At 59.5% G+C, this 25,235-nt stretch overlaps 1 protein-coding gene across 11 annotated transcripts in view; it reads right to left on the minus strand.

The window, feature by feature from the left end:
• Positions 1 to 12,646: 12,646 nt before the first annotated feature.
• ANKRD11 (ankyrin repeat domain containing 11) overlaps positions 12,647 to 25,235 on the minus strand; it is a 153,574-nt gene continuing 140,985 nt past the window's right edge. For 5 of the 11 annotated variants that reach the window (XM_059381368.1, XM_059381362.1, XM_059381364.1 and 2 more), the window contains 6 exons: positions 18,747 to 25,219; positions 17,239 to 17,337; positions 17,011 to 17,154; positions 15,720 to 15,812; positions 15,445 to 15,519; positions 12,647 to 13,625 (listed from right to left, as the gene is read on the minus strand). In XM_059381368.1, coding sequence (XP_059237351.1) covers positions 13,440 to 13,625; positions 15,445 to 15,519; positions 15,720 to 15,812; positions 17,011 to 17,154; positions 17,239 to 17,337; positions 18,747 to 25,219 — 7,070 coding nt within the window. In that variant the 3' untranslated portion in view covers positions 12,647 to 13,439. The remainder of the gene's footprint in view (positions 13,626 to 15,444; positions 15,520 to 15,719; positions 15,813 to 17,010; positions 17,155 to 17,238; positions 17,338 to 18,746; positions 25,220 to 25,235) is intronic. The other 6 variants (XM_059381374.1, XM_059381371.1, XM_059381373.1 and 3 more) reach the window with 3 other exon arrangements.

Consider the following 25,235-nt stretch of genomic DNA (forward strand, 5'->3'; position numbering starts at 1 on the left):
CCGGGGGTCTGTCCGTGTGCCCGGGGGTCTGTCCGTGTGCCCGGGGGTCTGTCCGTGGGACCGGGGGTCTGTCCGTGGGACCGGGGGTCTGTCCGTGTGTCCGGGGGTCTGTCCGTGGGACCGGGGGTCTGTCCGTGGGACTGGGGGTCTGTCCGTGAGAAGGTTCCACGTGCACTTGAGAAGGTGCTGGTTTGGCCGGTGTCGGGGGCGCGTCCAGCACACCAGTGCTCGCCGTGCTTCGCGCGTTGGCGTCTGGTTGCTCGGTCCGTGTGGAAATGGGGAACCCCGTGCAGCCCTTGTCGTGGGGCTGTCTATGTCTCTCTTCCGTTCTGCTGGGTTTGGGGCCAGCTGTTCTGGGGGTTCTGCTGTTCAGTGTTTATGTGGCTGTAATTGTTGCATTTCCTTGACAGACTGGACTTCCAAGATTAATATAAATGTCTCCCTCAGATTCTTGTGACCATTTTTAAATTACATTCTGTTTTGTCCGATGCTTGTAAGACACCCCGTTCTCTTCTGGATCGGCTTCTACCGCTCCCTGTTCTCCGTCTTCCATGTCCGCTGCCGTTGCTCAGCTCCTCCAGTACCGTCTTTGTATTCCGTTGATTGTTAGAATGTACCATCTCGGGGCGCCTGGGGGGCTCCGCCAGTGGCGCGTCTGCCCTCAGCCCGGGCCCCTCCTGAGATGGAGGGAGCCTGCTCCTCCCTCCGCCTCTGCCCCTCCCCCGTGCTCGTGCGAGCTCTCGCTGTCCCCCAAATAAATAAATAAAACATACTGTCTTAGTTCCCTTTTTCTTTCTTATTTATTTATTTATTTAAAAGATTTTATTTATTTATTTGACAGACGGAGATCACAAGTAGGCAGAGAGAGAGGAGGAAGCAGGCTCCCCGCTGAGCAGAGAGCCCGATGCGGGGCTCAATCCCAGGACCCTGAGACCATGACCTGAGCCGAAGGCAGAGGCTTTAACCCACTGAGCCACCCAGGAGCCCCTTTCTTTCTCTTTCTGTAAGTTCTTAGTTGTTGGTCAGTGGCTACCTCGGGGCTTGCAGTCGGGCTGCACTTAGAACACACCGGCATGAACAACACCCATTGTTTCCCGAAGCATCCGAACACTCACCCCACGCGCGTCCGTGTCCCCTTGCGTTGTTATGGTACAGTTTATGTCTGCATCTTCGGGACCACCGGACATACATGGGCAATGATTTTGTGCATTTGCCTATTAAGTACTACAGGAAAACAGGGGTTGAAACCACACAGAACGGGGCACCTGGCTGGCTCAGTCCGTTGAGTGTCTGACTCTTCTTTTTTTTTTTTTTTTTAAAGATTTTATTTATTTATTTGACAGAGACACAGTGAGAGAGGGCACCCAAGCAGGGGAATGTGAGAGGGAGAAGCAGGCTCCCTGCTGAGGAGAGAGCCCGCTGCGGGGCTCAGTCCCAGGACCTTCAGTCCCTTTGACCCTGAGCCGAAGGCAGACACTTAGCGCCTGAGCCCCCCAGGCGCTCAGCGTGTCTGACTCTTGATTTTGGCTCAGGTCACGATCTCAGGGTTGTGGGATGGAGCCCTGCATCGGGCAGGGAAGCCTTCTTGGGATCATGTCTCTCTCTGTCTCTGAAAAATTAATAAACAACTAGTCATTTCCCTTTGTGAATAAGATGTATTTCCTGTCTCTTGCTTTTTTATAGTTTTTTTTTAGATTTTTATTTCTTTTACTTGGCCGAAAGAGTGAGTGAGAGAGAGACCACAAGCAGGGGGAGGCGCAGAGGGGGAAGCAGGCTCCCCACTGAGCAGGAGCCCAATGTGGGGCTAGATCCCAGGACCCCGGGATCATGACCCGAGCCGAAGGTGGACATTTCACCAACTGAGCCCCTGGGCGCCCCTGTTTTACAATTTGTTGAGAAGTAGCAGTTTTGAGTATTATGCTGTGTTAACTCTGGAAATCATATTTACTCATTTTTGAAGGATTGCTCAATATTTTTTTTTTTTAAAGATTTATTTATTTATTTGACAGAGAGAGATTACAAGTAGGCAGAGAGGCAGGCAGAGAGAGAGAGGAGGAAGCAGGCTCCCCGCTGAGCAGAGAGCCCGATGCGGGACTCGATCCAGGACCCTGAGATCATGACCTGAGCCGAAGGCAGCGGCTTAACCCACTGAGCCACCCAGGCGCCCTCAATATTTTTTTTTGAGAGACTGACAGCACGTGCAGGGGAAGGAGGGGCCGGGAGGGAGGAATATTAGGCAGGTCCGTGCTCCGTGTGGAGCCTGACCCAGGGCTCCGTCTCGTGACCCCGAGATCCTGACCTGAGTCCCATCAAGGGTCAGACCTGGACCTGACTGAGCCCCGCGGGAGCCCCAGTGGGCCCCTAATCTTGAATGAAGGCTGGGTTCACGCATCTGTGACCGCCAAGCAATTTCCGCCAAGGGTATGTTCCTGGTTTTTTGGTTTTTGTTTTAGTTGTAAGATTTTATTTGTTATTTGTCGGAGAGAGCGCGCACAGCAGGGGGAGCCGCAGAGGGGGAAGCAGGCTCCCCGCTGAGCAGAGAGCCGGTGCGGCTCGACCCGGGCTCCCAGGATCGTGACCCGAGCCGAAGGTGGACGCTTCACCGACCGAGCCCCCCGGGCGCCCGGATATAGTCCTTGTTTTGTGCAGCGGCTCCCGTGTCTGCGACTCTGCGGTCAGCCTGACGGGGACCCCCTCGCACGTACCCACCCCCCGCCTCGGCCCAGCGTGTGCAGCGGGAACGCGGCCCCGACAGAAGACGGACAGTAGCTCCTCCGTCTCCAGAGAGCCCCCTCAGCCCGTGGAGGTTGAACTGTGGCCACGGTCCTTTTTCTGGCCCTTATGTGACCGCAAGCGGCGGGGAGCCGTCAGACACAGGACCCGTGCCTGGGCTCAGGGTCCTCGCCGCACCCCGTTCTCTTGCAAGCCCCGTGGGACGAGGGCACCGCCCGGAGCGGGGGACGCGGCAGGTGCTGTCGCGCGGGTGGGGGGGCGGACGGGGACCTCATCTGTGCCGAGTGCGCGTCTTGACCGTGGTCCTGAGCAGCTACTCTGGGCGGCTTCCTGGCTCGGGGTTAGCTGGGAGCTGGGGAGGGGCTCCTGGCACTGCCCGCGAGGTCTCCGCAGTGCCCTCCGTCCCCTGGTGCCGCAGTCCGGTCGCTTGTTTCTGCGCCGAGTGTTCCTGTTGGTGACAGGTGGTCACGGGGAGCCCGGCCTTCCGGAGCGGACTCTGTTCGGGTTGGCTTCGCCGATCATTGCCTTGCGGGGGTGCTGGGCTCCGGGGCTTTTCTCCAGCGTATTTGTGACGTCGCATTGGTGTCGCTTGCAGAAGCTCGTTCCCAGGCACTCGGACCGGGTGGCGCTCCCACCGCAGGCGCCCCGGACCCGCGGCCCGCATGCTCGTCTGTTCTCGGCCGCAGACTCTCGGGCCCGCCGGGCAGGAGGAAGGGGCGGGCGGGGGCGGCTTCCCGTCCCGTGTGCTCCTGCGGGGCCGCCCGCCGTGGGGTGCGCTGGGTGCGTCCGTGTCCGTGTCCCATCCAGTGGCGCCGAGAGACGCAGACCCGCACGCTTCGTTCCAGGAACGCGGCCGCCGCGCCGGGCGGGCCGCGTGGGTCCGTCCAGTGCCCGGCGGCCGCGGTGAGGATGGGGCCCTTCGTCCTGCCCCAGGGACTGAACCATTAAGTCGGATGTCAGCTGTAGGTTTTCATGGGTGCTGTTTTTTGGGGGGGGGGGAGGCAGGCTCCCCACTGAGCAGGGAGCCCGACGTGGGACATGATCCACGACCCTGAGGTCATGACCCGAGCCGAAGGCAGACGCCCAGCCCACTGAGCCCCCCAGACGCCCCTACGCTGCTGAATGTTTGGTGTGAAAGTTCTTACTGAAAACTCTTCGTTACTGTTTTATTATCCAGAAAATCCTCTGTGACGTCACGGCTCGTATTCCTGGTGCTGGGTGTTCGTGCCCTCAACCTTTGTAAAAAAACTGCCTCAGTCAGTGAAGCGTCTGCTTTTGGCTTGGGTTGTGATCTCAGGGTCCTGGGGTCGAGCCCCGCGTCGGGCTCCCTGCTCAGCGGGGAGCCGGCTTCTCCCTCCGTCTCGCTGCGGCTCCCCCTGCCCGTGCGCTATGGTGATGTCTCTCTCTCTCTCTCTCTGGCAAATAAATAAAATCTTAAAAAAAAAAAAAAAAAGCGTTGAGTTGTCTGGCTAGAGATTTCTCAGGTTTTTTTGTTTTGTTTGTGGTGAGATGTATCCGTTTTATCACCCTCGTCAAAGGCCAGGCTTTGGGGCTCCCGTCTGACCGCTTCCTTGACCCAAGGCCTTTGAAGGAGGGTATAGTCTAGTTCCCAAATACCCGGAGATTTTAAAAGATCTTTCAGTTCCTGGTTGTAATTCAGTTCCATTGCAGATTAGGACGGATCTCGTGGGACGCGCATCTTCTGAGCTGGTGGAGATGTGCGTCCTGTGCCGTGGCCAGTGCCCACCGCGCGTCGGCAGCATCCGTCGTGGGGGCTGCTCTGCTGTCAGTGAGGCCGGTTTGGTGGACGGTGTTGTTCGAATTTACGAAGTCCTTGCCGATTTTCTACCCACTTACTCTGTTGATGAGAGACGTGTTCAAGTTTCTAAAATTATGGATTTCTCTCTTCCTCTTTGCAATTTTATCAGTTTTTGCTTCATGTATTTTTTTTAAATTGCCACTAAGTGCATAGATGTGATGATTCTTATGGTCTCATGATGAAGTGACTTCCCTTCTCCCCAGTAATGGTGTCTCTGCTGATACGAAGAGCCATGGTCGGGGCGCCTGGGAGGCCCAGTCTGTCGAGCGTCCGACTCGTGGTTCCGGCTCAGGTCGTGCTCAGGGTGCCGAGAGTCGGCCCCACGTCGGGCCCTGCCGGGACTCGGCTCGAGACTCTCCCGCCGTCTGCCCCCACCGGCAGGCGTGTGCTCTTTCTCTGTGAGAAACAGAATCTCAGAAGCTAAAAGAGTCCTTTCGGCTCGCCTGCGTCCTTTGTTTGCAAATCCTCATTTCCTGGGCTGTGCAGGTGAGAAAGAAATGTGTAAGTTGGGTTCACGGAAGGAAATTTTGAATCTTAAAGCTTTATTCCTTTGACTTTCAAAACTGGATCTGTAAAGATGGGTACCGTCTCTCGATTTCTCGGGAAGAGTGTTAGCGTGGCACATTTTTCCCGTCTTTTAGTTTTACTTTTTACTCTTAACGTGCTTTGGCGCACTTAGTGTTTTCTTACGGGCGTATCGTCGAGTCTGCAGTCTGCGGCCATCGCTGCCTTTATGAGGGCGCTCAGGAAGCACACTGTGTGTCATTGTGGACACGGTTAGCTTGGGGTCTGTCGCCTGCCGTTTGCCGTCTGCTTGTCCCGTCTCTGTTTTGTCCCCCCGTCTATTTCTGCTTTTGGGTGTCTGTGCTTTCATGAGTTCATTCTACTTTTTTTTTTTTTTAAGATTTTATTTATTTATGTGACAGACAGAGGTCACAAGCAGGCAGAGAGGCAGGCAGAGAGAGGGGGAAGCGGGCTCCCCGCTGAGCAGAGAGCCCGATGCGGGGCTGAGCCGAAGGCAGGGGCTTTAACCCACTGAGCACCCAGGCACCCCCTCATTTTATTTCTATTATTTGTCACATTAGTTGTAACTTTTGTTATTCTATTCTTTACTTCAGGGTTTTCAATATATGCTTAAAAACAAGTAGGTGAAAAACAAATATGTGAAAATGTTAGAAGCGAAGGGACAGGACACTTGCCAGTTATCCCTTGTACTGTACATGTGCTGTGATCCACTTCCTGCAGTTCTGTTTTTTAAACAGGGAACCAGGGGCGCCTGGGGGGCTCAGTGGGTTAAGCCGCTGCCTTCGGCTCAGGTCATGGTCTCAGGGTCCTGGGATCGAGTCCCGCATCGGGCTCTCTGCTCGGCGGGGAGCCTGCTTCCTCCTCTCTCTCTGCCTGCCTCTCTGCCTGCTTGTGACCTCTGTCTGTCAAATAAATGAATAAATAAAAATCTTAGAAAATTGTTTTAAACAGGTAACTATGTTTAAGGAAATGATGAAATAAATATTATCTGCTTACCCATAGCGTTTACGTTCTAGACATGGTTTCTCTCCGCAGACGCAGAATTCTGTGGAATACCCGTGTCCTCCCGCCGGCGTGACGTCTTTCAACGGGTCTTGTAGTGTGGGTGTGTTTGAGATGAACTGTTTGCACTTTGATATTCTAGAAATGTTTTCAGTTCATACAAGTTTTTCTTCTTTTTATATCATGTTGAAATTAACATAACCTAAAATGTATCATCGTAAACACTTGGACGGGGTGAGCTCCGCGGTGTGTGTGGGTGAGCCGTGCCATTCGGTGTGGCCTGGGGGCCGCCGTGCAGCCCCTCGCTGTGTTCAGGGTGCCAGGCGTGTGTGCAGGTCCTGCTCTGGGTGGCCGAGCTCAGGGGCTGCAGGGCTCCGCAGGGCAAGCCGCGCCTGGTCTCAGAATGCACCCCTCCCCACACACCTCTTGTTAAGCTCAAATTTTTTCCTATTGCGTTATTTCAGTTTATACATGGATATATTATTTATTTATTTGAATGAGAGAGAGAGAGAGAGAGCGCATGAGCAGGGGGCAGGGAGAGGGGGAAGCAGACTCCCCGCCCAGCACAGAGAAAGGCACGGGGCTCGATCTCATGACCCCGGCATCATGACCTGTGGTGAAACCAAGAGTCGTACGCTTCAACTGAGCCACCCAGGTGTGCCCCTCAAAATATTTTCTAATTTCCCTTGTAATTTCTTCTTTGACTATTGAAGAATGTGGTGCTTAATTTCCACATATTTTTTAGTTCTCTAGATTCCCCGGTATGGATTTCTGATGTCCTCCCGTCGAGGTTGGAGGACACACGTCGTATTATCTTGCTCTCTGCACTTACCGAGCCTCGATGTGTGGCCGCACGCGTTGGTCTCCTGGAAGCTGCCCCGTGGTCACGTCGAAGCACGTGCCGCTGGCCGCGGCGCTGAGTGCTGGCCGGCGGCCGGGCTGGTGTTGCGTCTTTGGTTTCCTTGTCGACCTCCTGCTTGCCGGTTCCGTCCGTGGTCCGTGCGCAGGGGGAGCGCGCGGAGAGCTCCGGGTGCCGCTAGGAACCGTCCGGTTCTTTCCGGTCTGCCGGCTTCTGCTAAGTCTCACGGAGGCAGCGCATCACTGAATCAGAATCTTAAAAACTGAGTTCTGCTGGTCTATCCCTTCTAATTGGCATTTTCACTTAAATTTACTCTCAATTATTGGTTAAACTCCTGACACTGTTGCTCTTTTTAGGCCATAAATCTGTTTTCTCAGTTCCAGTGGTGCTGCCTTCTTTTGTTTTAGGTACTTTCTAGTAACCCATTTATTTATTTATCTACTTAAAAGATTTATTTATTTGACAGAGAGAGACCCAGTGAGAGAGGGAACACAAGCAGGGGGAGTTGGGGAGGAGGAAGCAGGCTTCCTGCTGAGCAGAGAGCCCGATGCGGGGCTCGATCCTGGGACCCTGGGATTGTGACCTGAGCCGAAGGCAGACCCTTAACGACTGAGCCCCCCAGGCGCCCTGTATTTAAAGTGCTGCTTATTTGACCGTATCTTGGAGCTGCTGGAAAGAACAGGTTGATGGGGGCCACAGTACCCGTACTAGGGACCAGCACCCGGCCAGGGGGAGTAGGAAGGGGTGGCAGTGACGCACCAGAGCCCCGCAGTACGCCTGCCCTGCGCTGCAGACACGCACCCGTCCGGCCTTCAGGCGCCAGGAGCCCGTCCGCCGTCCTCGCGGCGGGCCGAGCCGAGACGGAAACCGCGTTGATGCGGCCTTTGTGTTTCTGCGGTCACTGGTGAGAAGCAGCGTTTCTCCTTCCTCGTGTGGATTCAGATTACTATTCAGTGTTTTCTAAGGGAGCGTGAGGGACACTTTTCACGGTTTCTGAAGTGCGGCTGTGCTAGCGGCCAATTCTGGGAACGTCCTGATTCCTCCCCTTGAGGGCGTCCACTCCGGTCACCCAAGTCCCGGCAGCCGGTCTCTTCCCGCCCGTGCATGGGACGCGCCGGCCACCGCCCTCGGCCCCGGCTCCGCTCACCGTTCAGTCCCGCCGAGGCCCCGCGCCCTGCGCTGAGCTCCGGCTGCCCGCAGGCCCCTCGCTCGCAGCGGGTCAGGCGGCGTCCCGGCGCGGGGCGCGGAGTCTGTCCTGCAGTTCGAGCTTCGTGGATCTACACTAGGATTTCCCATCAAATGTGGATAATTTGGGCCACTGGTATTCCAGATACTCTCTGCCCCTCTCTCTCCTTCTGGGAACCCGCACTGCACACACGGCGGTGCACGTGGTCGCGTCCAGTGGGTCTCTGGACTAACAGAGACCTGGACGCCACCTTTTCATTTTCCTTCTTTTCTGCTCGTCACGTCTGGTCGTCTGGTTGCTGCGTCTTCCGGTCAGAACTCAAGATTCTGCCGCTGCACTTTCCATGGCGTGATTTCCGTTCTCCCTGCAGAGTAATTTCTCCACTTACTGATATTATTTGGTGAGACACCTTTCTTTTACTGTCGTATTGATTCTTCATAGTTTTTAAAAATTTTTTGAGCGAGCACGAGAGCACAGGCAAGGGGAGAGGGAGAAGCAGGCTCCCCGCTGAGCAGGGAGCCCAGTGCAGAACTCGATCCCAGGACCCGGGGATCACAACCTGAGCGGAAGGCAGACGCTTAACTGAGCCACCCAGGCCGCCCTCGAGTTGCATCTAGTTCTTTGAACGTGATTTATCAAAGTGGACTTTAAGTGTTAGGTTTAACCTCTAGGCTTCCTCAAATGCAGTATCTATTTTTTTTTCCCTTGATTTGGAGCCAAACTTTCTTTGAGTATTTCCTCATTTTCTGTTCAGAAGCAGACTTTTTAAATGATCTAGTGGTGATTCTGGAGATCAGTTCCCCATTCTCGATTTTGTTGGTTGGTTGGTTGCAGGGGCTGCTGTACTTAGGGACTTTGCTGAACCAGTTCTGCAGTCTCAGTTCTCTGTTGCGTGTAGGCAGTGACATCTTTGTGCTGTTAGCTTGCTGCTAAGCCAGTGATTGGACAGATTTCCTTGAAAGCTTTGATCCACTAGGATTTCCACACCCCAAAGGCTCTTCAGTGCTCTGGCCAGTCACAGCTCTGCATTAGTCTTCATTTCCTGCTTCCAAAAGGCCTCTACATCAGAGCCTTTGTATGTGTACCCATGGACACCTCATTCCCCAGATCTAGTCAGTTTTGTGGCTCTTGTTTGCTCTTAGGGGTTTCAGTCACCTCAGGCAGCTGTGATATCAAACAGTTGTCATTGATTGTCCTCAACAAACCCTCTGGAGTAAAGGTCTTTTCCCAGTGAATGAACTCCAAGTCCGGTCCAGTAAGTCCCAGGAAGGGGGCTTTTCTGGGGAAGCTGCCGTACTAGTCGAATGGGGCCAGTGTCCTGGAGATGGACGGCCACCTGGAGACCCTCACTCAGGCTCATCCCCCTGGTGGCTGCTGGGCTGCTGGTCTTCAAGACTGACATGAGAGAGAGGAATGGGAATATGGAAAGTTAAAATGACACAACTCACTACAGAGATTCGGCTGCTTTTTCGGGAATAATCACTCCTTGGATTGTACCAAGACTTGGTTAATTTCCAAAGTTCCGGATAATCTTGACGTTGGCAGCTCTCCCCCACCCCATGGTCTTATTGCTGATACAGAGATTTTTGAAAGTGTTTACTTTGCTGTTCTGGAATTTCTGCATTTTCCATTAAATGATTATCTCCATTTCTCTGAGGTTCTTTTCATATTCTTTTTTTTTTTTAAGATTTTATTTATTAATTTGACAGAGAGAAATCACAAGTAGATGGAGAGGCAGCCAGAGAGAGAGAGAGAGATAGGGAAGCAGGCTCCACGCCGAGCAGAGAGCCCGATGCGGGACTCGATCCCAGGACCCTGAGATCATGACCTGAGCCGAAGGCAGCGGCTTAACCCACTGAGCCACCCAGGCGTCCCTCTCTGAGGTTCTTATCTGGGACAGAAACATTGTCTTTACCAGGACTACTTTGACTTGGTGGTTTTCTGCCTGTTCTAATTTTGGGGGGATTTTGATTGGGAGATAAATAGCTCAGATCGCCATTTTAACTGGGTATCTGGCATCCTATTTTCTAAAATATGTCCTTGAATATCATCCTGGGCTCCACAGGGAAATGCAGAACATTCTTTCAGTGTTTTTAGATTGTGAAATTTAACACAAAGGTGCCAAAAACACATTTAATATCCATTAAGTTATCACAAAGTCGACCTACATAGTCAATACCAAGGTCAGGAAATAAGAGTATCACCAGAAACCCCTGGAACGCTCACGTGCTCCCCCAAGCGACTGACCGCTCACGTGGCATTTTTAAAAATTTTACGTAAACCCGGCCATACCACACAAACCGTGCATGACGGGACGGACTGTGTTCCTCTTCGTTGTTCTATCTAAGCAGCTGCCCGCGGGCCTGGTTCGCCCCCCACCGCGCCCCCGGAACAATGCTCAGAGTGCGGCCCCCCCGGCAATGCTCAGAGATGCGGCGGCCACAGCTTGGGAGGGTGCTGCTGGCCACAGCAGGTGGAGGCCACACATGCCGCTGAACACCTGTCGCTCAGGAAAAAGGACGCAGCAGACTCCTCTGACCAAACAGAAGTACGAGCTTGAGAAGCCCTGCTACGTATATGGCAATTATCTTTTCTTTTTCCTTTTTCTTATTACAAATGATTCAGGTGCATCGATGTTTGTAAGAGAGGTTGTACCCGTAAGCATGGGTTCTCTTGGTTCTGTGCCCCGAAGTGTGGCTGTAGGGTGCGAGCTGCTCGCTGCCCGCCGGGGGAGGAAGTAGCCCGAAGCCCCAGCCATGGTGTGTGATGCACACACCCTGAGCTCCCGTGCTGACCCTCAGCTTCTCATCCTGGTTCCCAGAAATGGGAACCTGGGCCCCTTCTTTCCACCGTCCTGGGTGCAAGTCCCCCGCATCAAGAATATGTGGGGGCAGTTCCCTGTGCCTCTTGCCTCTGTCGGGGCCTGCCCGCCCAGATACCCGCGTGCCGGCTTGGTTCACGTGAAGGAACCCTCTTTTCCTGCCAAGGCCACCAGCTGTCACACAGCCTCAGGTGTCCACTCACTATCTGCGCACCAGGGCCCCTCCACAGCCAGCCTGTCCTGCCATCTTACGACGGCACCGGACACCGCGAGGTCGCTGGGTGCGGCCCCCCTGCAAAGGCTCGAGCATCGCGGCGCAGTGGGGAGCTCTGTGCCTCCACAGCTCTAGCCTGCGGGGCCACCGCCAGCACCACACCGTTGAGAGGCCTGGGGCCCCAGCCGTCCCCAGCTGCCACGGCTGGCCCATGGAGGCAGCTCCCCAGCCCCAGTGCAGTCCGGGGAGTCTGGGACCTCTGGCCCCAGGGCTGAAGCTGGTGACGGCAAGACTCTCCGTGCGAGTCAGTGTGGTGTTTGGTGCTTAGAAAAGACACGGGGCTTAAGACATGGGTTACTGAGGGGGTCCTGGGGGCTCCATCGGTGCAGCATCTGCCTTCCGCGTGTGTCATGATCCCAGGGTCCAGGGATCGGGTTACTGTGGGGGCTCCCTGCTTCTCCCTCTGCTCTGGCTTACTCACTCTCAAAAAATCTTAACAAAAAGATGGGTTTCGGAGAGGACCGCTCCATGATTCGAAAAATAACTAATTCATGCCCAGAGCCCTGGAGCTTTGCTGCCCTGTCCGCCCCTCTCCTGTAAGCACCCGAGCGCGTGCCAGCCCGGAGGGAACGTGCACCGAGGGGAGGGGCGACTGGACTCCTCTGGGGTAGGGGTGCCGTGTGGACTTGGGAGCTCCCCGCGGTGCCCCACACTGGAGGAGCCCGAGGACACAGGTCGTTCTGCGGGGGTCATCGTGCAGTTGCTGCTGCGTGGGGAGGTACAGGACACAGGAGGGTGAGGGGTTCCAGAACGTGAGTGAGGTGGTGGTCAACCCCAAACCCTGATGTCTGGGTCTCCACCTCTGTGCCCACCTGTCCCCAGGATTGGATGAGGCAAGGGCGGTCTCTTTGGAGTCACTTTGCTCAGAAGGCAGCCCCAGGCCAGCTCAGTCCTATCCCCCCGTAGGGCCTCCTCTGAGGGGAGCACAGGGGTCGCGCTCTATGTGCTTTGTGAAATGGGGCTCACGCCTCCCCATTCTGGCCTTCCGAGCTGGTGCTGGCTAGCACGGGGCCTCTCCCAGTGGGGACCCCGTATCAGCAGTGGCCTCGCTGGGAGATGTGCCAGCCCCGCGTGGAAACTTGGGCGGGGTGGGGGGGGGGTGGCTCCCGTTCCGGGTGCAGAGGGCCAGGCAGGGGTCTCTCCAAGGCCACACCGCCCAGGGTCTACTGCCCCAGTCGCGAGGGACCCTCGGTTCGTTCCTCCTCCCGCCAGGCCCTGGGGGGCGCCAGCTGGAGGCAGCCTGTCGGGTGTCTCTGTCCTCCTGCACCCCCTGCCCTGGTCTGGGCGCACAGGGACTCACCCAGCTTCACCCTCCCTGGCGAGCAGTGTTTCAGAATTAAAAGCTACTAACTGGGTAGGACAGTGGAAGACGCAGAGCGACCCCGCAGCTCAGTCCTGTGTGCCGGCCCCTCCTGGAGAGGGTCCTGTCGTGTACAAAGAGCATTTAATTAATTTATTTATTTCTTTACACGTAACTGAAGTGATGTTACAGTACAGGAGGTATTTACAACTGTGCAGTATGTGTCGCAAAATAAATTATCTAGAAGGCAGCAAAGTACGTTGTGAGTGTGTATAAAACTGTACAGCGCTTCCGGGTACACTTTTTATATGATTATTGGCTCTGTAGTGTTTCAAGTTATGTTCTCAGAAAGAGAAACAAAATGCCCAAGATTAAAGGAAAAAATATACAAACCACGTGGATTTGACTCCCATTAAAAACACAACCCGAGTCCTGGCTCTGCGTCCGTGTCCGGTCCGGGCGGGCGGCGCGGCCGGGCCCTTCCCCTGCACGGCGCCCCAGCCCCCAGCCCGGCCGAGGCCCGTGGCGGCAGACAGCAGCCGGCCGGCGCTCTCCGGGCCCTCCGGCGTGGAGGGCGCGGTGTCTGAGGCGTGGACGCCTTCGTTTTCTTTAAGTTGATCAGAATGGAGCAAGAAATTTTAAAAAATACACTCGGTTCTGCACCACCCGAAATGCCCGTGCAGCCGGCGGGAGGGCAGGGCCCCGGGCCGCCGAGTCCGCGTCTGCGTCCCCGAGGTCTCCTCGGCCTCCCGTGGTCTCTGGTTTAAAAGAGCCTCGCTCCAGGGGGCCAAGTGCGGGGTCTCTCCCCGGGCGTCCCCACCTGAGGGACCAGGTCTCCCTCCACTGGCTGGACGGGGCAGCAGTGCCGGGCAGGTGCGTGTGGCCCTCGCCTATGTCCTGTGCGGCCGTCCCGCGGTGGGTCAGGCTGGCAGAAGCACGAAGTCATCGTTGACGTCGACCATGGGCACGTAGAAGGAAGGTACCTCGTTCACACACAGGGACTTGTGCCCGGCGGGGTCCAGCTCCTGGACCTTCAGCTGCCACTCCATCCTCTGCACGGCGTTGAGGGCCGCGGCTTCGTGCTGCTGCCGCATCAGGAGACACGTCTGCGTGGGAGACACAGCAGGTGAGGGGAGCAGAGGCACGACCCCAGCACTGCGACCCCCACAACCAGCTGCCCAAGCGAGGCCGGCTCCCGGGGCCTAGTTCCCACCGCAGGTCCCCTGAGCGCCCGGGTGCCCGTGCAGCCGGACGGCCCTGCTGACCGCATGCGCGCCTGTCCCCGTCCCCGCGGTGCCCCAACCCCTGGTTTCACAGCAGCTTTGAATTATAAGTGACGGCTGCTGCTGTGTGCTGTGTTCATTTCAGGATCATTTAGGGCTGGTGATCTGCACTTCACCTGCAATGCAGATTATGCCTTCTTGGGAAAAAACATTTTTTTTTTTAAAGGTTTTGTTTATTTTTTGACAGAAAGAGAGAGATCACAAGCAGGCAGAGAGAGGAGGAAGCAGGCTCCCCAGTGAGCAGAGAGCCCGATGTGGGGCTCGATCCCAGGACTCTGGGATCATGACCTGAGCTGAAGGCAGAGGCTTAACCTCTGAGCCACCCAGGAACCCTGGAAAAAAAACTTTTTAAGTAGGCTCCGTGCCGAATGTGGGGCTTGAGCTCAAGACCCCGAGATCAGAAGTCACACGCTCTACCCACCGAGCCAGACCAGCGCCAAAAGTCACACCTAGGGTCGGAGGTGTTTCTTACTGCGGCGCCCTAGTACTTGGCCCGAAATGAGGGCGGTGGTCCCGTGCACGGTGTGCTGTGTGCAGCAGGCAGAAGGGCAGAGCTGGAAGGGCAACTTGGAGGGGGTCACCGGGGGGGACAGGGCAGGAGGCAGCAGGAAGAGACCCGGTGTCAGGCGTGTGTGAGCAGAGGGTTGTGTGTGCACGCGGGCGTGCCGCCGCCTCGCGGCCCGACTCGTTCCGCAGACGTGCACACAGCACGGCGGGTGGGCGTCCGTGTCGGATCTGCCTTAAAATGAGGCTGTTTCGAGTGTGCTGCGGGGATCGGGGTGCCAACCCTCCCCCATCTGGAGTCTTCTGGAAGCAGACCACCCTGTCTGTGGCGTGGCGGCCACGGCTCCAAGCGCACTCAGTGCACTTCCTTCCTTCCTTTACAAAAGACCGTAGCTGAGAACACGGCACACGAGCCGGGTGAGGGCAGAGGGACCCCCAAGGCGACTCCCTGCTGCGGCAGGAGCACGATGCGGGGCTCCGTCCCACGACCCTGAGACCACAACCTGAGCCAAAGCCAAGAGTCAGACGCTCGAGCGACTGAGCCCCCCAGGCGGGCCTCCATCCTTCCTCTAGTCGCCGTTTTCTTACTGGTCTGGGAAGGTCACTGTGCGCCCCGGGCTGAGACTCGTGTGCTCACGCGCACCGTCTCCCTGTCACGTCGTCAAGACGACTTTCTCCCATTACAGGAAAGCCTGCCCTGCGCGGCCCCCGGCCTGGCCGGGGTGACTGTGGAGCTTCCCCCGACGTGCTAGAGACCCCGCGCGGGCCCCTTCTCTCTGCTCTGGGCGTCCTGTCTGCACCGCGGCATTACCCCACGAGGGCCGTGATGCGGGGGGGGGGGGGGGGGGGGGGGGGGGGGGGAAAGCCCGCGGGTAAGGCCGGCATCCGGAAAACACGGTCTTCCTCTCGCCACACGCACCCCCGCCCCCAGCCCTGGCGCTCTAGCGACACGAGCGGGCACGGCCCTCTGGGCCCTGCCTCCCCGAGTGCCCCAGGGTGGCGCTGACCCTAAACGGCGACCCTAGCTCCTGCGGGTGTGGACGTGCTTCTTGCGTGCTAATCTCTCTCTACCTCCCCACCCATCCTGCCTGCCCCACTGGGCACGTCCAGAGCAGCGGAGCTGGGTGTGTGCTGTGACCTTTGAGGAGGGCTCAAGGTGGGGTCCCACAGAGGTCTGACCGCCAGCTGGTGACAGGAGCTGCTCCCCGCACACCTGGACAGGAGGGAAGACACTCTAAGGAGGCAACATGGAGGCGGGGAGACCTCGGCTCCCTGAACGTTTCCGCTGGGCTCGGAGGGTCTGACGCTGCCGCTTCCAAACGGGACCCAGCAGCAGCTCCCCCCGCCCCCCCGCCCCAGACACCTGCTGGGACCCCCAGCCCAGGCGCAGCTCGGGGGGCACAGGGCCCTCACCTTCATGCGGTCATACTTGTCGTCCACGTCCTGCAGCCAGGAGATGAACTGGCGGGCATTGAAGCGGTCGCGCACAGACTTGTTCTCGTCGCCCTAAAGAAGAGTGTGCAGATGTGGACACCGCGGGGTCAGAGCCAGGCAGATGCCTCCTGTGCCGTGAGAGCCGCAGCCTTGCCCCGCAGTCCCCAGGCGCAACCGTGTTCCGGGCCGGCCCAGCACGACCTCCCTGTGCACCACCCCTGCCCTCAGCAGCAGCTCAGGAAGTCACCAGTCAGACGCTGGCTTTTTGATGCAAAAGGTTCCTGAAGTCGTCCTCCGTCTGCTTTAGGGTTCCCAGACCACTGTACTGCTTCAGACGGCAGGTTAATGGGGAAACAATTTTTTTCAATTTTAAGTAGGCTTCATGCCTAATGTGGGGCTCAGACTCACGACCCTGACAGGAGGGGCCGCACACTCGACTGACAGCCAGGCTTTCCTGACGGGGCAAGTTTCTGAGATCGATTCCTGAAGACCGTATGTAAGTGCACGGGAAGCCCTTATCAGAAGCCGTCCCCGAACCACATCTGTCCGCACAGCCAACCTGGAACGCTGCTCATGGGCCTGGGGCTGCCGCAGGAGCTCACGCCGGCCTGCGGGGCCCAGGGGGGTCCCCAGGGGGCAGCAGGCCCACACTCTGGGTGGTTTTCAGAAAGTCACGGTGGTTGTCAGGGAAGAGAATCGACTGCGGAGCGAACCCCTGACAGAGTCTGGCCCCAGGCCCGAGTGCAGCAGGGTCGGAGCAGGGTCACCGGAGTCCACGGACAGGCCACCAGTGGGAAGTGCCAGTAGCTGAGGCCCCGGAAAGGCTCAGGCAAGCCAGACATCCCGGGGTGGGGTGAGAGGGCACATCCCATGTCCACAGCGCAGGAAGGAAAGCAGGGCCAGGGTGCCACCGCGACAGAAGCACAGCCATGGGGGGTGGCTGCATGCTCCACCCCTCCTGGCCCTCAGCTGTGGCACCCCAGCTTCCGGCAGGGCCTGCCCTAGGCCGGTCTCTGGCCGCAGTGGCTGGCAGGGGAGGGGGGTGGGGGACACGACTCCTCCTGATTACGTTGTTTTCCAGGACAATTCCAGTGATGACGGATGCCCAGCCCAGTGACCGGAGGCCCATGGGGACCTGCACAGGACCTACTGCCATCTACTCGCTCCTGTCCAGCTGGGGCCGCCTCCGTCTGTGTGGCGCGCGTGCTTCCACCTGCTGCCTGTGCCGCGGGCCGGCCCGTCTCGGGCCGCGGGCCGCGTGCGCACCCACCTGGCTCTCCAGCGGCATGTTGTAGACCTCCGAGTCCAGCAGCATGGTGCAGGCGCTGAACGGCACTGCCTGGTTCGCGATGGTCCTCGCCGCGCGGCAGTGGACCCGCAGGATCTCCTGCTCGCAGGAGACAATGAGCTTTTCCTGCAGAAGAGGAGCGGGTGAGGCAGGCCTCCGGGGGGCCAGACGCGCCCCAGGCGGACCCCCACGCCCACAGGCCCCTCTTACCCGCTCGATGCTGTGCTGCAGACGCAGTTTCCCCCGCACCGTCTCCTGCTGCTTGAACAGCTCCTTCAGGGGCTCCGCCAGGGACGGAGGGGGCGCAATCTGCAATCACGGGGGGGCGGGGGTTGGTGGGGCTGTGAGCCCGCAGCAGGAACGCCCGCCCCCGCGAGCGGCCAGGGTGCCCCGCAGAGCAGCGACAGGAGGGGAGCTGGCGGTCTCCAGGGAAGGGAGGGGTGAGACCCAGCGGGACGCAGGCAGAACTTACACAACCCGTGACCCCAAAGTTTCCATGGTGTTCATGGTATTCTATTTTGAAAACTAAAATTTAAACAAAAAAGGCAACGAAGCAGTCTCACTGAACACAGACCTCAAGCCAGATTTTTTTCCAGGATCTAGCGTCCCAGACGAGACGAGCAGCTCATCCTCCCCACCCCGGGACCTACAGGGCAAGGCGGCTTCCGGTCTCCTGCCCAGGGCAGCCTGAGATCAGGGAGAGGCAGGCTGGACATTCTGCTGGGCTCAAAGCTAGCTGCCCTCACCCCCGGCCCAAGGGCTGCCCTGGGCCACGTTGGGGAGGGCTGGCCCAGAGGCAGGGTCTCCACTGCCTCACCCCTGCGGCCGGACACTCAGAGCCAGAGTCCTCTGTCAGAAAACACCGGAGGGCAGTCCTGGGGCACAGCCAGCTCAGACACTGAATCTCAGAGCACACGCATCCAACATGACCCCCAGCCCTGCCACAGGAGAGGGGTCCCCGAGACTGGTGATGTAGGCTGTGTGCCTGGGCCTTCCCTAGGAGGGCCTCATGGTATAAAGCAGAAGTTCTGGCTTTTCTTCAAAGTGCGATTGTTCCCCCACCCCCCACCCCCAAAAAAGGCAGCAAGTCAACTGCACGTGGTACAGACGGCTACACCTGGGGAGCAGGCCAGGCCGGCTGTGAGTGAGCCAAGGAAGGCCGAGGTCTGGCTCTGCTGCGCCAGCAGGAGGCAGAAGCCCACCCCGGGGAAGGGTGTGCACCAGGAGAAGCCGGGAGGAGCTAGGTGTGTGCCTAAAGGCCCCAAGGTGGACTCGAGGGGGCTGGGACAGGTCACGTCTGCACAGACACAGGGTCACTAGGTGCCAATGGGGAACGATCGGGTGGCCGAGGGAACGGAGGAGAGGAAAGGGACTAGAGGCTCTGGGTGCAGAGCCCACAGGTGGGGCTGGGGGCCTAGGGACAGGCCCTGCGGGTGGAGGAGCCGCGAGCCCCGCGAGGGGTGCGGCTGCAGGCGGTCTCGGGGGAGAGGCTAAGGGGAACGGAAGCTGCAGGTCAGCAGCGTGGGGCCACCAGGAAGCGGGACCGAAGCGCGGAGGACGTCCGAGGGGCCACGAGGCGGCCCCCGGCGGCAGGAAGCGGTGGGCCGCGTGGGTGCACCTGGCGCGGGGGGTGGGGAGGCCCGGAGGAGGACGAAGGCCCGGGCTGGGCGAGGAGCTGCGCCCCCCTCGGTGGCCGGCCCCCGCAGGGCGGTACTCACCACGGGGATGTGCAGCTTGCTCAGCGGCTTGCCGTCCAGCAGGTAGGAGCCCGTGTAGGTGACGTACTCGGCGTAGCACTGCGGGGCCTGGGGGCTGATGTAGCACAGGATCTTGCGCTTCTCCTCGATCTTCTTCCGGATCTGCAGGTACTCGAAGTAGGGGTTGGACCGGTCGCTGTGGTAGGGCTCGATGGCGTCCAGCTTGATCGCGTCCACGATGGCGGCCAGCGTCTGCTGGATCACCTCCCGCGTCTGCCGCGTGGACGGGAGCTGCTGCCGCAGCTGCTGGCTGGAGCGCTGGAAGCGGCGCTTGCGGGGGTGCTGGGCCTGCGCGTCCTCCTCCTCACAGCAGCGGCCCTTGGCGCGGGGCGCGGGCGCCGGCTCCTTCTCCGAGGACGGCGAGCTCTGCTTGTTCTGGTTGGCCAGCATCTGGGCCCGGTTCCGGGTCATGCGCTGAGGGATCTCCTCCACTTTGGGGGCCCTCGGGGCTTCGGCCGCGGGTTTGGGCTCCGGCTCCGTCGCGTCAGGCTGGACGCCGCCCAGGGGTCCGTCGAGGCCGGCGCCGTCGAGAGGGCTGGCCCCGTCCGCCGCGAGCGCCTGGGCCAAGCCGTCCCCAGGGGCGTCAGGCACGCCGTGGGATGCGGCCAGCGGATCTTGGCCCTCTGCCTCCCCCTCTCCGCTCCTCGGTGGCTGCTGCTCCTCGGGGGTTGCCGCTGCGGGCCCCAGGCCGGAGTCGGAGTCCTCAGGGACCCTCGCCTCCGACACGGGCCCCCCTTCCACCGCAGCTTCCAATGGGGGGGCATCTGGCTTGGGCTCCTCGGGGGGCTCAGGCTCCGGCTCGGTGGGGAGCCGGGGGTCCCCCTGGTCAGGAGGCAGCACAGGCTGGTCCTCAGCAGCTGCCACAGGGCCCTCCCCGCCACTCGGGACCCCAGGGAGCCCCGGGGGGGTCTCTCCCGGAGGAGCGAGGGCGGTCTCCTCCATAGGTTCTGTTTCGACATCAGAAACATCTTTCGCTTGAAGAGGGGGAAGCTCTGGCAGCGAGAAAGGCCCCAGATCGAGGTCATCCTCAGCGCTGGGGAAGCCGTCAGGCCAGGGCACTGGCTCCACCTGGCCGAGGGCCGACAGATCATGCCCATTTTCCAAGAAGTTACTTTCCACGGGCCCCAGAGCCTCCACCTGAGTCACGGTGGTCAAACACGCCGGCTCCGGGGCCATGTCCGGAGACGCTTCCGGCAGCGGTTTGCAGTTGGTGAAGAAGGGCTCCAGCCTGGAGGCGGGGGCGAAGACTGCCGGCTCTTCTGGGGTGGAGACAGCGGCTGGAACCGCCTCTGCTGCGTCACCCTTGGTGCCCTCAAGTCCAGGCTCGGTGGCCGACAGAGGGTACGAGTCAGGGGAGCCTGGGTAAGGGGGTTCTGTGGCCCCAAAAGGCCCTGCAGCAGCAGGGTGGACGGCCTCACTGGGGCAGAAATGCTGCGGGGACTCAGGGAGTGGCTGGGGGGACTTAAGCAGGAGGTCCGGCCCCACAGGCCAGCTGATGGGGTTCTCAGGGGTGCCCCCCATCAGGCTGCAGGAGAGGCCCTGCTCCGAGGCCGCCGGGTGCGCCCACTCGACGGGCTCCTCCGTGATGACCGCGCTGAAGGGCCCCTCGTCCAGCGGCTCCAGGTAGCTGGGCTCCGGGGGAATGATGGCAGCGGTGGCCTGCTGGGCCTCCGTGGCATCCAGAGGGACGCCCAAGTCAGGGGGAAGGGCTCCCTCCATGGATGGGGCCAACAGCTCATCTCGGTGTGCAGGGGGGGATTTTGCTTGTAAACCAGAGAAGGCACCCTCTGGGGAGGGGGTGACGGTGACCACGGCCGCAGGTGGGCAGTGCAGGGCGTCCGCTTTGGGGGAGGGGATGCCGTAGTCCGGGGAATAATACCCCGGAGACACGCAGGCAAACTTCTCGACAGGACCTGGGGGCCCAGGGGCCTTGTCCTCCAGGTGCTGCCCCGGTGAGTCATACGTGGGCGCGGTGGGGACACTCTGCTGTCGGAACAGCTTGTCCCCGGCGCTGAACTCTTCCTCGGGGGTCCTCCTGATATCGACAGAGACTGAACGGTAAAGGCTTGTGCACAACGGCCTCGTAGGCGTCTGGCTCGCGCTCTCCGAAACCCCACTCGCGGCCACGGAGAACCTGTCGAAGAAGGAGGGGGAGCAGGCGCTGGCGGACGTGCTGGACACGGGCTGGGGGTCTGCGCAGTCAAAGATGAGGTCGGAGTAGTCGTCGGCGCTGCAGGACGGCGTCCTGGGCGTGTGCATGGCCTCCTCGTAGCTGGGGCACGACACCACAGATGCGGGTGTGGGCACCCCGGTGGGCCGGCCCTGGTCAGGCCGGGGAGAAGCGGGCAGGACCTCTTTCATGTGCGGCCCCGCCAACCAGTCCCTCGTGTCCACGGCTGGTCCCGGGTGGGGCTTGTTCTCGGCGGCCGGTGGGGCAGGAGCGGAGTCCTTGGGCTTCCTGTCCCTCAGAGCGGGGTCCAGCGCCAGCGGCTTCTTGGGAGGGGCGTCCAGACTCTTCTTGCGCGCGTCCTCCGCGGGCTTCACCCTCTCCTTGAGCTTCGGGTCCCCCGACCGGTGCCGCATCTTCTCCATCTGCTTCATCCGCTCCTTGTGCCGCTTGTGGCGCTCCTCGACCTCCAGGTCTTTCTGGGACAGCATGCGCTCGAAGCTGGTCATCATCAGGTCACCGTCCCCCAGAAGCTTCTCTCTGGGCCGGGCGTCTCTCCTGCCCGGGTCTCTGGACACTGGCAGCTTCTCGTTTCCATTGCTGACCTTCGCCGGGTCACCCTTCTCCTTCTCGGCGGTTTCCCGGAGCTTCTCCTTCAGTTTGGTGTCGCCGAGTTTGAGGCTCTCTTCCCGGCACTTGTCTCTGAGCGGGTTTGGGGGGTTGTCCTTGTCTCTGGCCACAGGCTTCTGCTCGTCCTTGTGGTGCCGCGGGAGCCCGTCCCCGTGCCTGTCCCGGTGCTTGTCCCGGTCGTCCCTCCACTTCTCCCGGTGCTTGTCCCTCCTCCGCCTCTCCTTGAGGGCGCTGGCGGTGCTGGCCCCGTAGGGCTTCAGCTCTTTCTCTACTTTTCTGGGGGTTTCTCTCTCAGGATCGTTCTTCTCTTTCTTCTCAGTGGAGAAGAGCTCGATGGCTTTATCCGACCCGTCCTCCGCTTCGGCTTTCGAGCTGTAAGGAATCCCGTAAGCGTCCGCGTCTGAGAAGTCCCTGTCGTACTGGCTGGGGTCCTTCCTGCCGCCGGGGTCCTTGTGGTCATCACTCTTGTCTCTCTTCTCGGACTTGTCTCTCCGGACTCTCTCTCGGTCGTGGCTCTTCTTGGACGAGGACGAGGAGTGTCTGAGCCTCTCTTTCTCCCTGATCTTCTCCTCTGGGGGCTCCGTGAAGGACACCTCCAGGAGGGCGCTGAGGCCCGGCTCCTGCCCGCGGTCCGTGAAGCTGTCCGAGGACACCTCGCTGGCCTTGTCGTTGGAGTCCTCCCTGTAGGCGTGCAGGGCCTCCTCCTCCAGCTTCTCCAGCAGGCTCTTCTCGGCCTCCGCGCTCCTCGACGCTTTCCTGTCTCGGCAGTGCTCCCGGTCTGGCCTCTCCCGGTGCCGGCTCTTGGCCTTGTCCTCAGCAGGCAGCTTCCTCTCCCCCTTCTCCGGGGGCTTCTGCTTGTTTCTCTTTTCCTGCGTGCCCTCGACGGACGTGCGGTCTTTCCTGTCCCTGCACTTCTCGGCAGGGTCCTTGTCCTTCCGGTCTCTGTGCTTCTCGGCGGCTCTCTCCTTCTTGTCCCTGCCGCCGTCCGGGGCGCCCTTCTCCCTTCTCTTCTCGCGGGGCTCCCGCTCCCGCTGCCTCTCCGAGGGCTGCCGCTCGGCGCAGTGCTTCCGGGGCCGGTCAGCGTCCGGGCCGCCGTCCGCCCGGGCCGCGTCCCCGGCCTCCCCGAGCCGGAGCCCGCCGGCCGCGTCCCGGTCGTCGCCGCTCTCGTCGGTGAAGATGTCCGCGATGTACCAGCTCTTCTCCTTGCCCTTCTTCTCGGGGACGTCGTCGGCCAGAAGCCCGGGCAGCGCCTTCTCCCTCTTCTCCTTCGCGGGGTCCAGGGACGCCTTCCGCTCCTTGTCTCTGCCGTGCGCGTCTCTGTGCCTCTCCTTGGCCTCTTTCTTCTCTTTGAAACATTTATCGAATTCCTTGTCCTTCGGACCTTTCTCAAGGACGCATTTTTCGCTTTTATCTTTGTCGCAGCACTTGTCCTTGTGTTTCTCCGATTTCGCTCGGTCCCTCTTCTCCTTCTCCCGGGCGGGGTGGGGCCGCTCCCAGGGCTCCAGGCTCTTCCCGAAGTCGCAGTCGGGCCTGTCCTTGAAGCCGGCCTCCCCGCCCAGCTCCTTCAGCTCCTCCCGGTGCGCCTCCTCGGGCTTGGCCCTGCTGTCTTTCCGCTCCCTGGTGCCCTCCAGGAGGTCCTTCCTGTCCCGCCCGCCCTCGGCCGACTCCCTCCTCTTCTTGTCGGGGAGGCCGCCGGGGAGGCCTCTGTGCTTCTCCATCTGCTCCCTCCTCCTCTCGCAGCTCCGGTCCGGGCAGTCCCTGTCCTTCTTCCGGAAGAAGGCGTCCCTGTCGCCGCGCTTGTCCCCGTAGTCTCGCTTCTCGCGGCCCTTGTCCCGCTTCCTGTCCTTGCCGTCCTCTTTCACCGTCTCCAGGATCAGTCTAGCCACGGGGTCGCTCTTCACGTCCCTGTAGTCCGCCACGGGAGAGTCCCAGCTGTCGTCCCCTTTGAAATCGAAGGACGAGTCGGACAGCTCGGAAAACCACCGGTCCTGCTGGTCGTCGGAAAGGCTGAACTTGGTGTCTTCGTTCTCCAGGAACTGACCTTTGTCGCAGTAGTCGTCGTACGCGGACGCGTCTTCCTTATAAACCTTTTCTTTCTTGAGTTTCTCTTTCTCGTCCTTGAACGTCTTCTCTTTCTCCTTCGGAAGTCTGTCGTCCTTCAAGTCATTCTTCTTCTCCAGTTTCGAGGGCCTGTCTTTGGACTTTTTCTTCCTTTCCTCCTTGTAGAGCCGCAGCTTTTCCTCCTTCGGGGACTTCTCCTTCAGTGACTTCTCCTTTTCGGCTTTGCTCAGACGGTCCTTTTCCTCTCGGAAAGACCTGCTCACGTCTTTGATTCTCTTCAGGGACTTCTCGTCCTTGGAAGCCTTGACCACCTCCTCTTTAAAGAGCCAGTCCTTCTCCTCAGACTTCATTTTGCCAACTCTCTCCTCCTTCTTGAAGTGGTCCCGGTCGTGCTTCAAGGCTTTCAACTTGCTGTCGCCGGAAACGTCGCTGTCCAGGAGGATGGCCTTCTCGGACCGCTGCTTGGAGTCCTCATACTCGTAGGTGAAGCTTTTCAGCTTGAGCTCCTGACTGACCGAGCACAGCCCTTTCTCCTTGTTTTTGTGTTTGTGTTTCGTTTTGTGTTTCTTGACGACCTTCCCCTCCTTGTCCAGCTTGGGGATGGCGCCGTCCGCGCTGGCGTGGAAGCTCTTCTTCTCAGACAGGGCGCCCTGCAGGCCGCCCCTCTTCCTGTGCTCCTGCTTCTTCCGCACGGGCTTGAGCGACTCCACGCTGGAGCCCTCAGAGGAGCAGTCAGACTCGCTTGTCAGTCTCGTCCTTGTGGAGTCTGATAAAGAGCTGACCTCGGACCAGGCCGGCGAGGAGACAGTTTTCCAGTTGTCCGTCCGCCAGTGCTTGGTGTGGGGGTCCGCGTGGCTGGGGTTATGCTTCTGGGCGGCGGCGCTCCCGTGGGACGAGGTGGAGGAGGCGGACAGAGAGCTGAACAGGGCCGGGTCCTTCAGCACCAGCGGGGACTCCTTGAGGCCGCCGGAGCTGCCCACCGAGTCGCCGTCGTCCTCGCCGCTCTCCGAGGACTCGCTGTCTGACTCTGACGAACAGAACTTGTCGCTCCTCTTCCCAAATCGCACTTCTCTGCCTTTTGTCTCTTTCTTCCGCTTCTTTTTCACTTTATTTTTTTCCTTCTGCTGCTTGGAATTGGAGGGTTCCCGTGTCTTGTTCCCGGGCAGTATCGTGTGTGCCGAGAGTCTCAGCTTCTCCGCTGTCCCCACAGTGACACCGACGTCCTCCTCATCCGATGTGTCTGACAAGATGCGATGAGCCGCCTTCTTTGGTGCAATTGTGTTATTTTTAGTGTAACTTTTCACTTCCATTTTGGGTATAGAAATAAAACTATTTGACTTAGTTTCTTTCCTGTAATCCTTTTTCAGTAAATGTTTGTCATCCACGGGAGGGACTCTGTCCTGCTCGTCATCCTCGTCAAACTCGTACTCGTCCTTGACGGGGGTCACAGTCTTCTGGGGCTCCGGGTTCTTCGCCTTGTGCTTCAGGCCCTTCTCAAACTCCGAGTCCGTGTTATTGCCGTCAACCGAGCTGGAGGGTGCGAATGACGGGGCGTCTTCCTCCTCCGAGCTCTCTGCTGGGAACAGGAGGGA

Source organism: Mustela nigripes, chromosome 17 (genome assembly GCF_022355385.1).
Source record: "Mustela nigripes isolate SB6536 chromosome 17, MUSNIG.SB6536, whole genome shotgun sequence".
NCBI classification, from domain to species: Eukaryota; Metazoa; Chordata; class Mammalia; order Carnivora; family Mustelidae; genus Mustela; species Mustela nigripes.